We start from the raw sequence: 15,135 nt of genomic DNA on the forward strand, positions 1-15,135 counted from the left end.
ATTGCCAGTTTAAGAGTTACATGACTAAATGTGAAACTGAATTCCTGGTCTGAACCAGTGGCTAATGTAACCATCCCTCTCCATCTTTACCCCACCCCCCCCCCAACCCCCACCAACCCAACCACCTTGCAGTCTGTGGAGAGCGACAGGAATTCTCACCTGGTGACCTTATGTTTCGGACTCTGCATCCTGGGCCGGAGAGCGTTGGGGACGGCCTCGCACAGCATGTCGGCCAGGTAAGGCAGCGCGCAGACTGGGACTGCCTCCGTACGGGTCGGGGAGGGGGGCTGCCTTTCACCTCGCTGAGCGTCCACAGTTCAGAAAAGTGGAGTGGCCCGGTGGGGGTGGGGGGGGGGGGGGGGGGGGGGGGGGGGGGGGGCTGCTGCGTGAGGTGGGGAGGTGGGATATGGTGCGAATGGATTGGGATGGCAGTGACTACGGTGCGGGCCAGGGTTTCAGCAGAGTTGGGACGGAGCTCTGATTTGGGGGTCGGGGGTGGGGGAGGATGTTTTTTGAGGTGGGTCACATCAGGCCTGCCTCGCTCAATATGGCCGCTGGTCAGTAGGATTGACTTCGCTCTGGCAGACTAGCTGTGCGATTGCTGTAAGTACTCAGCAGGTCAGTCAGTGCTCAAAGGCTGCAAGCTCAAGTTTGTTTTATTCCTTTGCGGGATGTGGGCGTCGCTGGCTGGGCCCAGCATTTATTACCCATCCCTAATTGCCCCCTTGAGAAGGTGGGGGTGAGCCGCCTTCTTGAGCCGCTGCAGTCCCTGTGGTGTAGGTACACCCACAGCGCTGTTAGGGAGGGAGTTCCAGGATTTTGACCCAGCGACAGTGAAGGAACAGCCGATATATTTCCAAGTCAGGATGGTGAGTGGTTTGGAGGAGAACTTGCAGGTGGTGGTGTTCCCCATGTGTCTGCTGCCCTTGTCCTTCTGGATGGTAGCGGTTGTGGGTTTGGAAGTGCTGTCGAAGGAGCCTTGGTGAGTTGCTGCAGTGCATCTTGTAGATGGTACACACACTGCTGCTACTGTGCGTCGGTGGTGGAGGGAGTGAATGTTTGTGGATGGGGTGCCAATCAAGCAGGGCTGCTTTGTGCTGGATGGTACCAAGCTTCTTAAGTGTTGCCGGAGCTGTACTCATTTAGACAAGTGGGGAGTATTCCATCACACTCCTGACTTGTGCCTTGTAGATGGTGGACAGGCTTTGGGGAGTCAGGAGGTGAGTTACTCACTGCAGGATTCCCAGCCTCTGACCTTCTCTTGTAGCCACAGTGTTTATGAGGCTGGTCCAGTTCAGTTTCTGGTCAATGGTAACCCCCCAGGTGTTGATAGTGGGGGATTTAGTGATGGTAAGTCAAGGTCAGAGGCACTCTGACAGACGATGAGTGAAGGCTGAGGTTACTTGGCTGCTCTGGTATAGAGTGTCCAATGCGATCAGGTGTCACTCCTCTGATTGTAGTGGATCCAAAGCTTTATTGACTCTACAGTGCTCTGATGAGCTCAGGTTGCAGATATTTGAGTCGCTCTTCAATGCAACGTCAGCTAAGCTCCAGAGCGCAAAGCACAACAATCAGCATTTAGAAATTTTACACTGTTGTAAGGAGAAAAGCTCGGTCAGAGAGGTCAGTTTTAAGGAGCACCGTAAAGGAGGAGAGAGAGAGAGAGAAGGGGGGAGGTGGGGAGGTTTAGGGAGGCAATTGCAGAGCTTAGGGCTCAGGCAACTGAAGACACAGCCGCCAATGGTGGAGCAATGGAAATGGAAATTGGGGGATGCTCAAGAGGTCGGAATTGGAGGGGTACAGAGATCTCAGCTGGTTGTAGGGGCTGTAAGAGGTTACAGAGATAGGGAGGGTTGAAGGGGCTGTAGGAGGTTACAGAGATAGGGAGGGTTGTAGGGGCTGTAGGAGGTTACAGAGATAGGGAGGGTTGTAGGGGTTGGAGGAGGTTACAGAGATAGGGAGGGTTGGAGGAGGTTAAGAGATAGGGAGGGTTGTAGGGGCTGGAGGAGGTTACAGATAGGGAGGGTTGTAGGGATTGGAAGAGGTTACAGAGATAGGGTTGTAGGGGCTGGAGGAGGTTACAGAGATGGGAAAGGTTGTAGAGGCTGGAGGAGGTCACAGAGATAGGGAGGGTTGTCGGGACTGGAAGAGGTTATGGAGATGGGGAGGGTTGTAGGAGCTGAAAGAGGTTACAGAGATGGGGAGGGTTATAGGGACTGGAGGAAGTTACAGAGATAGGGAGAGTTATAGGGGCTGGAGGAGGTTACGGAGATGGGGAGGGTTGCAGAGGCTGGAGGAGGTTACAGAGATAGCGAGAGCTGGAGGAGGTTATGGAGATGGGGAGGGTTGTAGGGGCTGGAGGAGGTTACAGAGATAGGGAGGGTTGTAGGGGCTGGAGGAGGTTACAGATATAGGGAGGGTTGTAGGGGCTGGAGGAGGTTACAGAGATAGGGAGGGTTGTAGGGGCTGGAGGAGGTTACAGATATAGGGAGGGTTGTAGGGGCTGGAGGAGGTTACAGAGATAGGGAGGGTTGTAGGGGCTGGAGGAGGTTACAGAGATGGGGAGGGGTATAGGGTCTGGAGGAGGTTACAGAGATAGGGAGGGGTGTAGGGGCTGGAGAAGGTTACGGAGATAGGGAGGGTTGTCGGGACTGGAAGAGGTTATGGAGATATGGAGGGTTGTCGGGACTGGAGGAGGTTACGGAGATGGGGAGAGTTGTAGGGGCTGAAAGAGGTTACGGAAATGGGGAGGGTTGTAGAGGCTGGAGGAGGTTACGGAGATGGGGAGTGGATGAGGAGGCCATAGAGAGATTGGAACACGGGGATGGGAATTTCAAAATCGATGTATCACTGGACCAGCAGCCAATGAGGGTTGGTGAGCTCAGGGCAGGGGAGGTGATGATGGGTGAAGGCAACTTGGAGAGAATTAAGATCTGATGGGAATATGGTGCGGGACAAGACTAGAGAAGTGGTGCTTCCTGTATGAGAGTGAGAATACCTCCACAAGCATCAAGGATTATTTTCTGGGAATGTTGCATATTCGTGTGGGACCTTTGACACTAATCCTACTTTTCTCCCTCTCTCTCCTCAACCCCTGACCCCCCCCGCTCCCTCTCTCTACCTCTCTCTCCCTCGCAGCAGTCTGGAGCCATTCCTATACGGGTTGCACGCCCTGTTTAAAGGGGATTTCCGGATCACCTGCCCCCGGGATGAGTGGGTCTTTGTCGACATGGAGTTGCTGCAGAAGGTGGTGGCCCCTGGGGTCCGGATGTCACTGAAACTGCATCAGGTACGGCGCGAGGGGGGGATTAGTCACTGTCGATGCAGAGCTTCGGAGGGGGGGGGGGGGCGAGTGAGCACGCGTGAAGGACGAGGGTCGGTGGGGGGCTAAAGGGTCCGTGTTCTCCGGATGCGGGGGGGGGGTGGGTGGGGGCACCTCTGGGCGGTGGCACGGTCCCGGTGGTTTTGAGGTTTGCCCCTGACGACCGGTGGCTCTGCTCCTGTCCTTGTGCCCAGGACCACTTCACCTCCCCCGACGAGTACGACGACCCGGCCGTGCTGTACGACGCCATCACCAGCAACGAGGAGAAGATGGTGATCTCCCACGAGGGCGACCCAGCCTGGCGCAATGCCATCCTCACCAACACCCAGTCGCTGCTGGCACTGCGGCACGTGATGGATGATGGCAGCGACGAGTACAAAATCATCATGCTCAACAAGCGATACTTGAGCTTTCGTGTCATCAAGGTAAGTCCGGCCTACACGACTCCCGCATCATATTACACAGCATGGGGAGGGTGGGTACACCGCAACTCCAGGGAAGGACCTTAGGAACAGTAGGAGGCCATTCAGCCCCTGGGGAGACGGTGACAGAATGGTAATGTCACTGGGCTAATAATCCAGAAGCCCAGGCTAATGCTCTGGGGCGCCTGAGTTCAAACCCCACCACGGCAGCTGGTGGAATTTAAATTCAGTTAATAAAATCTGGAACTGAAATCTAGTCCCAGTAGTGGTAACCGTGAAACTATCATCGATTGTCGTAAAAACAAAAAAAAACCCATCTAGTTCACCAGCGCCCCCTTTAGGGAGGGAAATCTGCCGTCCTTACCCGGTCTGGGCCTACATGTGACTCCAGACCAGCAGCGGTGTGGTTACCTGCCCTCTGAAATGGCCTAGCAAGCCACTCAGTTTGAAAGGGCAATTAGGGCTGGCCTTGCCAGCGACGCCCACATCCCACAAAATAAATGTTTTATATAAATTTAAAAAGCCCCTCGAACCTGTTCTGTCATCGTGGCGGGCCTGAGACTTCACTCCAGAATTACCCCATATCCCTTTAGTACCTTTGACAAAAACCTCACTTGTGAAGTTAACAATTGTTCCAGCATCAATAGAAGAGAGTGCCAAATTTGTGCGTCCCAGTTTCACTCCTGAAAGAGCTCCCTCTAATATTTAGACCTGGCTGTCTAGTCTTAGACTCCCCAGCAGCGGAAATTGCTTCTCTATCTAACTCTCTCACTCTCGCTATCTCTCTCTCTCTATCTCTCTCTCTCTATCTCTCTCTCTCTATCTCATGCTATCTCTCTCTCTATCTCTCTCTATCTATCTCTCTCTCTCTATCTCTCTCTATCTATCTCTCTCTATCTATCTCTCTCTCTCCCTCTCTATCTCTCTCTCTCTCTATCTCATGCTATCTCTCTCTCTCTATCTCTCTCTATCTCACGCTATCTCTCTCTCTCTCTTTTTACCTTGCTGTTCCCCTTAATACTTTGGGCACTTGATCAAATCTGCTCAATTTCAGGGAATACAGCCCTAGTGTGTAATATAACCCCCGGTATCCTGTTGTCTGTCTGGTAAGTTGACACTGCACTTCCTGCAAGGCCAGTATATCCTTCCTTACACAGCCAGATTGACAAAAAAAACCAAAGGGGAGATGAGATGCTCTTCAATGTAGTGATTTTTTTTGCGAAAATGGATGCAAGAAAGATTAAAATTGCATGTTTGTGTTTTCCTTTCTCTCCTTCCGCCCTCCCCCTCGCTACAGGTGAACCGGGAGTGTGTGCGGGGCCTGTGGTCAGGGCAACAGCAGGAGCTGGTGTTCCTGCGGAACCGTAACCCCGAGCGGGGCAGCATCCAGAACGCCAAGCAGGCCCTGCGCAACATGATCAACTCCTCGTGCGACCAGCCCATCGGCTACCCGATCTACGTCTCACCGCTGACCACCTCGTACGCCAGCCAGCACAGTCAGCTCCGCAGCATCTGGGGGGACCCCATCAGCCTGAGGAACATCTCCAGCTGGTTCATCTCCAGCTGGGAGAGGTGAGGCCTGACCTGGAGGCAGCTCGGCCCACGGGAGGTGGTACAGCGAAGGTTCACTAGATTGGCCCCTGGGGTGAGGGGTGTGTCCTACGATGAGAGGCTGAGTAAATTGAGTCTATATTCCCTGGAGTTTAGAAGAATGAGAGGGGATCGCGTTGAAATGTGCACAATTCTGAAGGGGTTGTGACAGGGCGGACGGGGGAATCTAAAACACAGGGGCCCCGTCTCAAGATAAGGGGCTGAGATGAGGAGAAATTTCTTCACTCAGAGGGTTGTGAACCTTTGGAATTCTCTACCCCAGAGGGTTGTGGATGCTCCATCATTGCGTACAGGTAAGGCTGTGAGATAGACAGTCTTTCAGGGAATTAAGGGATAAGGGGAGCCGGCGGGAAAATGGAGCTGAAGCCCAAGATCAGCCACGATTGTATTGAATGGCGGAGCAGGCTGGACAGACCATCTGCTCTACTCCTCCCCCTATTTCGTGCGTTCTGCTTGATCTTCATGCAGCACCGATTGGGTCCCAGCTGGAGGATTGTGTCCAATTCTGGGGTCCCCACACTTTCGGAAGAATGTCAAATCCTTAGAGAGGGTGCAGAGGAGATTTCCTAGAATGGGACCAGGGACGAGAGAGACTTCAGTCAATGTGGAGAGGCTGGAGAAGCTGGGATTATTCTCCTTGCAGCAGAGAAGGTTGAGAGGGGGATTTAATTGAGGCGTTCAAAATCAGGAAGGGTTTGGATAGAACAAATAAGGAAAAACTGTTCCCAATGGGCAGATTGTTGGAGGGGCACAGATTGAAGATAATTGGTTCAAACTGACCAAATGGAGGGAGGGGGTGGGGTGAGAATTTTTTTGTTTAAGGCACTGAGTTATTGTGATCTGGAATGTGCTGCCTGGAAAGGTTTTTAGAAACATATTGAATCATAACCTGCAGCAGGAAGTTGGACGGATGTTCAAAGGAAGATGATGCAGGGCCAAGGGGAAATGAACAGGGGGGAGTGGGACTCATTGGACAGCTCTTGTCAAAGAGCCAGCACAGATATGATGGGCTGAATGGCCTCCTGTGCAGTATGATGACTGAAGGTGACGGGGCTTAATAATGAGTAATTACACTTTGAGGAGGTGCTAAGGGCGGCTGAAAATAATTGGGGGGCGGGGGAGAGCAGGGGGCTAATGGGGTATAGGGGGCACATTTGTGATGGCCATTTCCATTAATGGTGATGGTCAGTGCCACATGCCTGATTCTAGGTGTCTGTCCGGTATTGATGGGGACTGTCCAGTGAAGAACAATCTATAGACTCCTTAAAACTCATGCTTCGTGTGACCGAGTTGCAATCCGTGCACCACCACCTCCAAAGTTGGTGCCCTGCACATTGGGGGCAGTGCCCCTTCCAGCCCTGCCGAGGGGAGGAACGCGGGTGGCACATCAGGTCGGTGGTATCTCCTTTCCAATCTCTGTGTGTCTGTGTCCCCCCACCAGGCTGCAGAAGGGATGTGGCGCCGGCTGCAACAGTGGAGGTAACATCGAGGACTCAGACTGCGGTGGAGGCTCCTCTTCCATCAGCAACAACCCAACAGTGCACGTGACCCACAGCAGCACATCGCAGAGCGGAGTGGGGGCTTTAAACCCCCAGGGGCCTGTTGCCACCAGCCAGCCTCAGCCAGGTGAGCTGTTCCGTAAGCTTCACTCGTCTCATCACTTCTTTTTAATGTCTCCGATAACCGGCTTCTCCCGCTCTTCTTATAAACTTCAATTCATCCAAAACTATGCTGACCCCTCCCCCGCCATCCTAACTCACACCAAGCCCTGTGAACCCATCACACCTCCCCACCTCCTCCCTCTGACTTACATTGGTCCCCAGCCTGGTAACACCTCGATTTTGAAACTGTCCTGTATTTTAATCTCTCCATGGCTCCACCCCCTCCCCACCTCTGTAACCTTCTCCAGTCCCTACAACCCTCCTTATCTCTGTAACCTCCTCCAGCCCCTACAACCCTCCCTATCTCTGTAACCTCCTCCAGCCCCTACAACCCTCCCTATCTCTGTAACCTCCTCCAGCCCCTACAACCCTCCCTATCTCTGTAACCTCCTCCAGCCCCTACAACCCTCCCTAATTCTGTAACCACCTCCATCCCTGACAACCCTCCCTATCTCTGTAACCTCCTCCAGCCCCTACAACCCTCCCTATCTCTGTAACCTCCTCCAGCCCCTACAACCCTCCCTATCTCTGTAACCTCCTCCAGCCCCTACAATCCTCCCTATCTCTGTAACCTCCTCCAGCCCCTACAACCCTCCCTATCTCTGTAACCTCCTCCAGCCCCTCCGAGATCTCTCTGCTCCTCCAATTCGGACCTTTTGAACATCCCCTGATTTCCCATCGCTCCAACATTGGCGGCAGTGCCTTCAGCTGCCTTGGGGGTCCTGAGTTCTGGAATTCCCTCCCTAAACCTCTCCGCCTCTCCCTCTTCCTCCTTTTAAGACGCTCCTTAAAACCGGCGTCTTTGGGAATATGGTCACTTGTCCCTAATTTCTCTTTCACGTATCAAATTTGCGTTCTTATGAAACACCTTGGGGTGTTTGTGTGACATGAAAGGCGCTATATGAAACCAAGCTGTTGTTGTAGTGGAGGTCAGCACTTAACTGAAGCCGTTCCTGCCCACAGGAAGCGACGTGAACTCTCAGCCGGGACCACCATGGACTGTTCGGCCGCAGCCTCTCCAGCTATCGCTCTTAGCCCAATCGGAGCCTCGGCGAGAGAGCAGCAATTCCTTACAAAGGACTTCCTCCATCCAGGGACTCCTCGGTCAGCGGCTGTCGTCCAGCCAACTTTCATTCAACAGCTCGCTGGTCTCCATGGCCTCGCAGGGGGACCGCTTCCCGACGGGCACTCAGCTGGACGGCTCGGGGCCCGTCCGGGTCCTCCACCGGGCTGGCTTGGCCACCTCGGTCAATTTCACCTACGAGGGGCCCCATGGCAAGTGGAGCCTGCCAGGCCGGAGAGGGCCCAACGGGCCACCAAGCGCTGACTGGGACAACGGCTCCGGGACCCAGTCCAACGGCAGCGCAATGGGAACGCCAGCCAAAGGAAGCCTGCCAAGATCCCAGGTGTGTTCCCAACAGGATGAGCCAAAGTGGGGGGAAGAAAGTAACAAAGGGTGGGGTGTAGATTAGCATGTTCTCTGCAAAGCACTACCTCCGCTGGCGTGGCGCTCCCTCCACTGGTGCAGCGCACCCTCTTCATTGGGCACTGGGAATGTCAACCAGGATCATGCATCTGTGGAATGGGGCTCAAACCCTCAACTTTCCAATTTGGATGTGTGTGTGTGTGCGTGTGCGTGTGTGCGTGTGTGCGTGCGTGCGTGCGTGCGTGTGTGTGTAACCCAGAGCAGCTCAGCCGACAAGGACAGGAACAGGAGGGAGGCCATTCAGCCCCTCCAGCCTGCTCTGCCATTCAATGGGATCACGGCTGACCTGTGACCAAACTCCCATCTACCCGCCCATGCCCCACATCCCTTAACATGTTTGGTTGACAAATATCTGTCGATCTCAAGTTTACAGTGAAACAATTGACCCAGCATCAGTTGCTGTCGCAGAAGAGAGCAGAGCAGAGCACAGAAACAGGCCATTCAGCCCACCTGGCCCATACATGTCTTTATGTTCCACACGAGCCTCCTCCCAACCCTGTTCAGCTCACCCTATCAACATATCCTTTTTTCTCCCTCATGTGCTTATCCAGCTTCCCCCTTAAATGTATCCACGCTATTCACCTCGACCACCCCCTGTGAGAGCGAGTTCCACATTCCCCCCACTCTCTGGGGAAAGAAGTTTCTCCTGAATTCCCGATTGGATTTATTAGTGACCATCTTATATAGATGGTCCTTGGTCCTGGTCTCCCCCTGCCTGTGGAAACACCCTCATACCCCCCTATTAAACCTTCACAATTTTAAAAAACCTCACTCAGGCCACTCTTCAGCCTTCTCATTTCGAAGTAGGAGCTAGAGAAAGTTATTCTGCCTCTAGAGCCTTCTCCGGCATTTGGTGGTGTTTTTTACTTTATTTTTAAAACTGACATTTTCCTTATATTAAATTAGTTATGAATCATACACACATGGTGGCAGGCTCCCCCTTAAGCAGACATCAAGCCCAGCGAATGGTACAGAATCTGAGGTACAGAGAGATCTGGATGTCCTGGTCCATGAATCACAAAAAGTTGGTATTCGGTTACAGCAAGTGATTAGGAAGGCAAATGGAATAATATTTATTGCAAGGGAATGGAATATAAAAGTACAGGGCATTACTGGGACCATAACTAAAGTACTCTGTGCAGTTTTGGTCGTCTCATTTAAGAAAGGACATAATTGCATTAGAGCAGTTCAGAGAAGGTTCACTCGACTAATTCCTGAGATGAAGGGATTATTTTATGAGGAAAGGTTGGGCTTGTATCCATTGGAGTTTAGAAGAATGAGAGGTGATCTTATTGAAACATATAAGATCCTGGAGGGCCTTGACAAGGTGGATGCTGAAAGAATGTTTCCCTTCGTGGGAGAGACTAGAACCAGGGGACACTGTTTAAAAATAAGGGGTCTCCCATTTAAGACGGAGATGAAGAGGAATTGTTTCTCTGAAGATCATGAGCCTGTGGAACTCTCTTCCTCAGAGAGCGATGGAGGCTGGGTCATTGAATATTTTTAAGACAGATTCTTGACTAATACAGGAGTCAAAGGTAGGTGGGAATGTGGAGTTGAGGCCACAATCAGATCAGCCATGATCATACTGAATGGGAGGACAGGCTCGAGGGGCTGAGTGGCCTACCCCTGCTCCTAATCCATGTGTTCATGTAATCTACAGGCAGACAGGCAATCTGAGAGGTGAGAGGAGCATAATCCAGTTTCACAAGAGAGGAGCCCCAGCCTGTTCACCCCTTCCTGTAATTTCTAACCCCTCAGTTCTAGTTTCATCCTTCGCCAATGCCTCTATATCCCTTTTTGCGATTGTTTGGCTCGAAGTTGATTTTTCTTCCCTTTCTGTTCTCAAGGCACCTTGTCACCAGCCGTGCGACTTGAGCCAAGTCCCCGAAGCAAATGGTTCTTCACCGAGATCGGAGCAGGTACCAGCAGACACCACCCCACTGGCCAGAGGAGGGAGCCACGACTTGAAGGACTGGGAGCAGAAGGAGGAGCCAGAGACCACGGCAGCGCAGTCACTGCTGGACCACCAGTTCTAACCGAGGGAGGAGCGCAGGGGGCACAGTGGAGCCTCCGGTTGAAGTGCTGCTTCTCTCTCTCCGTCTCTCCGTACGTGGCGCTCGTGAGAAGCCTTTGAATTAAAGACGAGACCGTGTTTGGGGGGGTTGAGGAGCATCCACTGATGGCTGGCGGGCCGCCAGCCTCTCTTGCCGCAAGGGCTCGCCGGAGACGTCGGCGCCTGGATTTCACCCGACAACTGCCTTGTTGGGCCCGCGGCCGGTGCTGTAAGTCACTGAGACCCCTGAAGAGCTTGGCCGGCCCGAAGCCTTCCCTCCAGCTACACCAACTCTCATAATCCAAACACTGAATGGATTAGCGGCCTGGTGCCCGAGGACTTGTGGAGCCCAACTGACAGGGCAACAGCTGAGACAGGTAGAGGTAATAACGCAAGTTCCTTCCGCCTCAGTTGCACATTTTTTTTCTTCTTGTTTTCAAGCCCCCCCTCACCCCACCCTTTTCGTCAGTCAGGTACTGTGTTCTCCCCGTCACCCCATGGACATGGAGTGCGAGTTGGCAGTGAGTTCAGTTCAGTCCGACTGTGGCGTGTGGTTTAAGTGAATGATTGGCCATGTGGCTTTTTGCTGCCTGTGAGGTTTCCTGTAGGTGTTCTCCCCTTTACCAGCTGCTTCTGTCTGAAAGGGCAAACCTCCTTGAAGCTATGGGACTAAGTGAGATGATCTGCCACAGGCTTCCAGCACAGTTCCTCCTCCTCCTCCTCCTCCATTTGAACCAGCCACGGTCAATCAAGCACAATGCTGCAGATACCAGTTCTCTTTATTTTTGCAGATCCCTTTGGCCTGGGAGCTTTGTAGAAAGGTCCAGGGTGGATGTGGTGGGGAGGAGGCCCTTGTTCTTCAGCTAGCTTGTACCTGGCGAGAAGGGTTCTCCTGAAGGGATGCCACAGACCAAAATCTGACCAGGCCCCTTCACGTTTCCTTTCGATCACCAGCGCCTTTGGGCCTGTTCGCAAGAGGCCATTTCACTGTGGTAGGTACCTTAGCCAACGTGTCACCATATTGGTGCGTCGTGGGGGTGGTGGTGGCGGGGTTGAGGGGAGCACGGGAGCTGAGTCCAATCCTGCCCAACTGCACGAGAGTAGAGGGCCACAATTGAGATTTATATCCTCCCCTGACTCTCCACCTCCCACGCCCCTCTAGTCCAGTAGCTCTTAAGGTCAGTTGTACCGTCTGTTCCTATCAGAGCTGAGGTCAGTAAACCCTGTGCAGCCTAGGGGGGATTGAACCTACCACCTTGCCTTGGGATCGACAGAACAGTTTCGAAATTTCAACCTCTCTTTCTCCCCAGCACCCCCCACCCCCCGGCCTTGGTCTTTGGGACGGTCTGGCGTCACTGGCAAGGCCAGCATTTGTTGCCCCGTCCTCTGACTGCCCTGGGAGGGGGCGGCGGTCAAGGGCACTTATCCAAAGGGAATTACCGCACAGTCAGGCCTCGAAGGGATTACGTTGAAGCTCATAGACCTCGAGGATTGGGGGGCTGTGGAAGGAGCCTGGGGAGGGGGATCCCTTGCTGCCACCTCTACCAGTCGCTGACCACCGCTCGACAGTCCTGGTATGCCTCGAATCTTGCGCCTGAGCCAACGTTCTAGTTGGGGAGTCATGCTAGATATTTGATTTAATACTCTGCTTTAAAGCGTGCTTTCTAATCAAACAAAACTTGAGCTAGAGGGTTTTTTTTTAAATTGTTAATCTCTGAAATGAAATGGCTCATGATTGTATCGGGAATGTTGACAGCCCCTGTCTCTGACCAACCTTTGCATTCGGAGCGAGTGCCGTGCCCAGCACAGTCCTGGGCCCAAGACGGTGATGCCTTGGTAGCGAATGCTTCAGTAGAGAGATGGATTTTTGATCAGTGTGAAAGAGTGGTGATGGAGTGAAGGTTTGGGGTGGTCCATCATTTTATAAGGTTTGACTTTGGACATCAGTTCATTATATTGGGGGATCTCCATGAGGTGTACATTTATATCTTGTCGCAAGTGTTCCTTCTCGAAAGGCTGACAAGGCGGAGTCTGAAGAGGGAATCCAATTCTAGCAGGAGAGTTCTTTCTTCCAAACCCTTTCACTTCCCCTCCCCCATTTTAAAATTCTTGCACATTTCCTGTGATCATTTTTGATCATGCTTTTCTTCCCCCTCCCACCATTACTTGCATCAAAATTCCCCATTTGTTTTTTCCAATGTCAACGATCACGGTGCAGTTCTGAGCTTTGGCCACCAGCGCCACCAGCTGGCTCTGCGGAGTACATTTTGGAATTCTCTCCTGCACAACTCTGCCATCTTGTGTATACAAAAATACTTCTTTCTGAACACAACATGGCCATTTATGAAAATTTACATATATTTTAAAAAGCATTTTTAGTGTCATAGTTCTAACACTTCCCCTAAGTGCACACAACCAGGTCAGGTTTCCTCACTGCCAGACTCGACTCCTCAATGACAGGTAGCCCTGGAAGTGATTGAAACTTGGCTATTCTTAAAGCTTAATTGATTCTTAAGCATTGATTTAACAATGGGGAAGATCCTTAACAGAGCTATCTATCTGTTTTTAGTTTTAGTACTTGTGTGTGTCACCACCGCTCCGTATATGGCCACCGAGATTGCTTTCCCTCCCCACATCCAGTGAAAGATTCCTGCCTATTGATCTAACACCATTCATAAAATCGTGCAGCACCATTTGGCCCATTGTGCCTGTGCTCGTTGTTTGAAAGAGCTACAGGTTTGGTCCCATTCTCCCCTCTCCCCACTGAACAACATTTATCTGGGGCCCTGCTGAATTAGGGGTCTCTGCCTCTGTGTGTCTCGCTCCTCCTGTCTCTCTTTGCTGTGCTCTCTCGCCACGCTCTCTCTCGCTCTCTGTCTGCCTCCCTCTCTCTCTCTCTCGCTCTCTGCCCCCTTCCCTCTCTCTCTCTTGCTCTCTGTCTGCCTCCCTCCCCCTCTCTCTCTCGCTGTCTGTCTGCCTCCCTCTCTCGCTGTCTGTCTGCCTCCCTCTCTCGCTGTCTGTCTGCCTCCCTCTCTCGCTCTCTGTCTGCCTCCCTCTCTCGCTCTCTGTCTGCCTCCCTCTCTCGCTCTCTGTCTGCCTCTCTCTCTCTCTTGCTCTCTGTCTGCCTCTCTCTCTCTCTCGCTCTCTGTCTGCCTCTCTTTCTCTCGCTCTCTGTCTGCCTCCCTCTCTCTCTTGCTCTCTGTCTGCCTCCCTCCCTCTCTTGCTCTCTTTCTGCCTCCCTCCCTCTCCTGCTCTCTGTCTGCCTCCCTCCCTCTCTCGCTCTCTGTCTGCCTCCCTCCCTCTCTCGCTCTCTGTCTGCCTCCTTCTCTCTCTCTCTCTCGCTCGAGCCACAACTTCATCCCCCACTCTTTATCATCCTCCAGTGAAATGTGTAAATGCTGGAACATTTTAGACTCCATATTAGTGACTGGCTTGTACATCTTTTCCTTTAAAAGATTGTTTTGTATCTGCCATAGGGAATTAACTTAAGCCATTAGTGCAATTCCTGTCGCTCAGCACCCCCTCCCCACCCACCTCCACCCCCTCCCCCCGGAGTTAGCAATGTTGTTTAACCGACTCCTATAGAGGCAGGAGCTGAGGCTTCGATCATGATCCAGAAACATCAGCAAACCTCGTAACACAAATTGAGTTCTATTAGGTTTGTGGCTTTAAAAGATTTTGGAAATTTCGAGCAGCTAGCCACCCGCTCCCCTGCATCCCCCCCCCCCCGCCAAATCCCTTACCCTCAGACAGCCTGACACCACCTATTCCCCTCCCTCCACCTCACCCTGACTGTGCTGCTGTGTTTGAATCTGGGCTTGGGAGGGTCCACGAGGTTAGATACAGAGGGGCCTCTGCCTGGGCAATGAAATCATTGGGCTGGTAGTGAGTGACTTTAGCGGTCGTGGGTCAGTTGCCAAGATTGGGGGGGGTGGGGGCAGGCAGAGCAAGGGCGGGGGTGGGCGGTGGGATGTGGCAGGGTTGAGGGGTGTGGGGGGTGGGGGGGGGGGTGGTGGGGCGGGGGGTAAGAATAGAGTCCTGATGGGAATGAAAAATAGTTGGCGAACGCACAACCACTCACCTCCCCCGAGCAGGCATTCTGTTCGGGGTATGGGGGTTGGCTTGGGGTAACAGCTGGCCGATCTTGCCCTTCCTGCCTTGCAGCTGACCTCCCACACTCTCAGCCCGTCTGTCGACGGGAGTCCAACTCTGCAGTTGGGGGGGGGGGGGTGGGTCTTCAGTTTGTGGGGGGGCGATGTATGTTTTCACCCCCTCTGCCTCTAAGATCTATCCGACGTTCACCTCCCCCCAGACAGATGAGGTATCTGCCGGCACATGGTGTTTACGGCTCACTCGTGGACACACAGAAACCTCGAGCGTCCCCTTGCCCTCTGTAATGACCATCATCGCTGACTCAGGCTACCTGCTTATCGCTTTGCAGCTGCTTTCCAAGGCAGGGCCAGCTCCTCACGCTGGGAATTGGCAGTCACGTCACTCAGTTTTATCAGGGCGAGTGCACCCGACACTGGGAGCTCTAGCCTCAAGCCACCACCCGCTCTCCTTCACGGCTGCTTCCC

General features: G+C 53.0%; 1 protein-coding gene across 3 annotated transcripts in view; it reads left to right on the forward strand.

Annotated features, from left to right (window-relative positions):
- The window catches only part of LOC121272977 (pecanex-like protein 3), a 67,308-nt gene extending 53,823 nt beyond the window's left edge, over positions 1-13,485 (forward strand). The window contains exons 29-35 of one of the 3 annotated variants that reach the window (XM_041179885.1): positions 133-236; positions 3,139-3,289; positions 3,517-3,747; positions 5,042-5,316; positions 6,797-6,981; positions 7,980-8,422; positions 10,353-13,485. In XM_041179885.1, the coding sequence (XP_041035819.1) occupies positions 133-236; positions 3,139-3,289; positions 3,517-3,747; positions 5,042-5,316; positions 6,797-6,981; positions 7,980-8,422; positions 10,353-10,541 (1,578 nt within the window). In that variant the 3' untranslated portion in view covers positions 10,542-13,485. The remainder of the gene's footprint in view (positions 1-132; positions 237-3,138; positions 3,290-3,516; positions 3,748-5,041; positions 5,317-6,796; positions 6,982-7,979; positions 8,423-10,352) is intronic. The other 2 variants (XM_041179886.1, XM_041179888.1) reach the window with 2 other exon arrangements.
- The last annotated feature ends 1,650 nt before the right edge of the window (positions 13,486-15,135 follow it).

Source organism: Carcharodon carcharias, chromosome 37 (genome assembly GCF_017639515.1).
Source record: "Carcharodon carcharias isolate sCarCar2 chromosome 37, sCarCar2.pri, whole genome shotgun sequence".
Lineage (NCBI taxonomy): Eukaryota > Metazoa > Chordata > Chondrichthyes > Lamniformes > Lamnidae > Carcharodon > Carcharodon carcharias.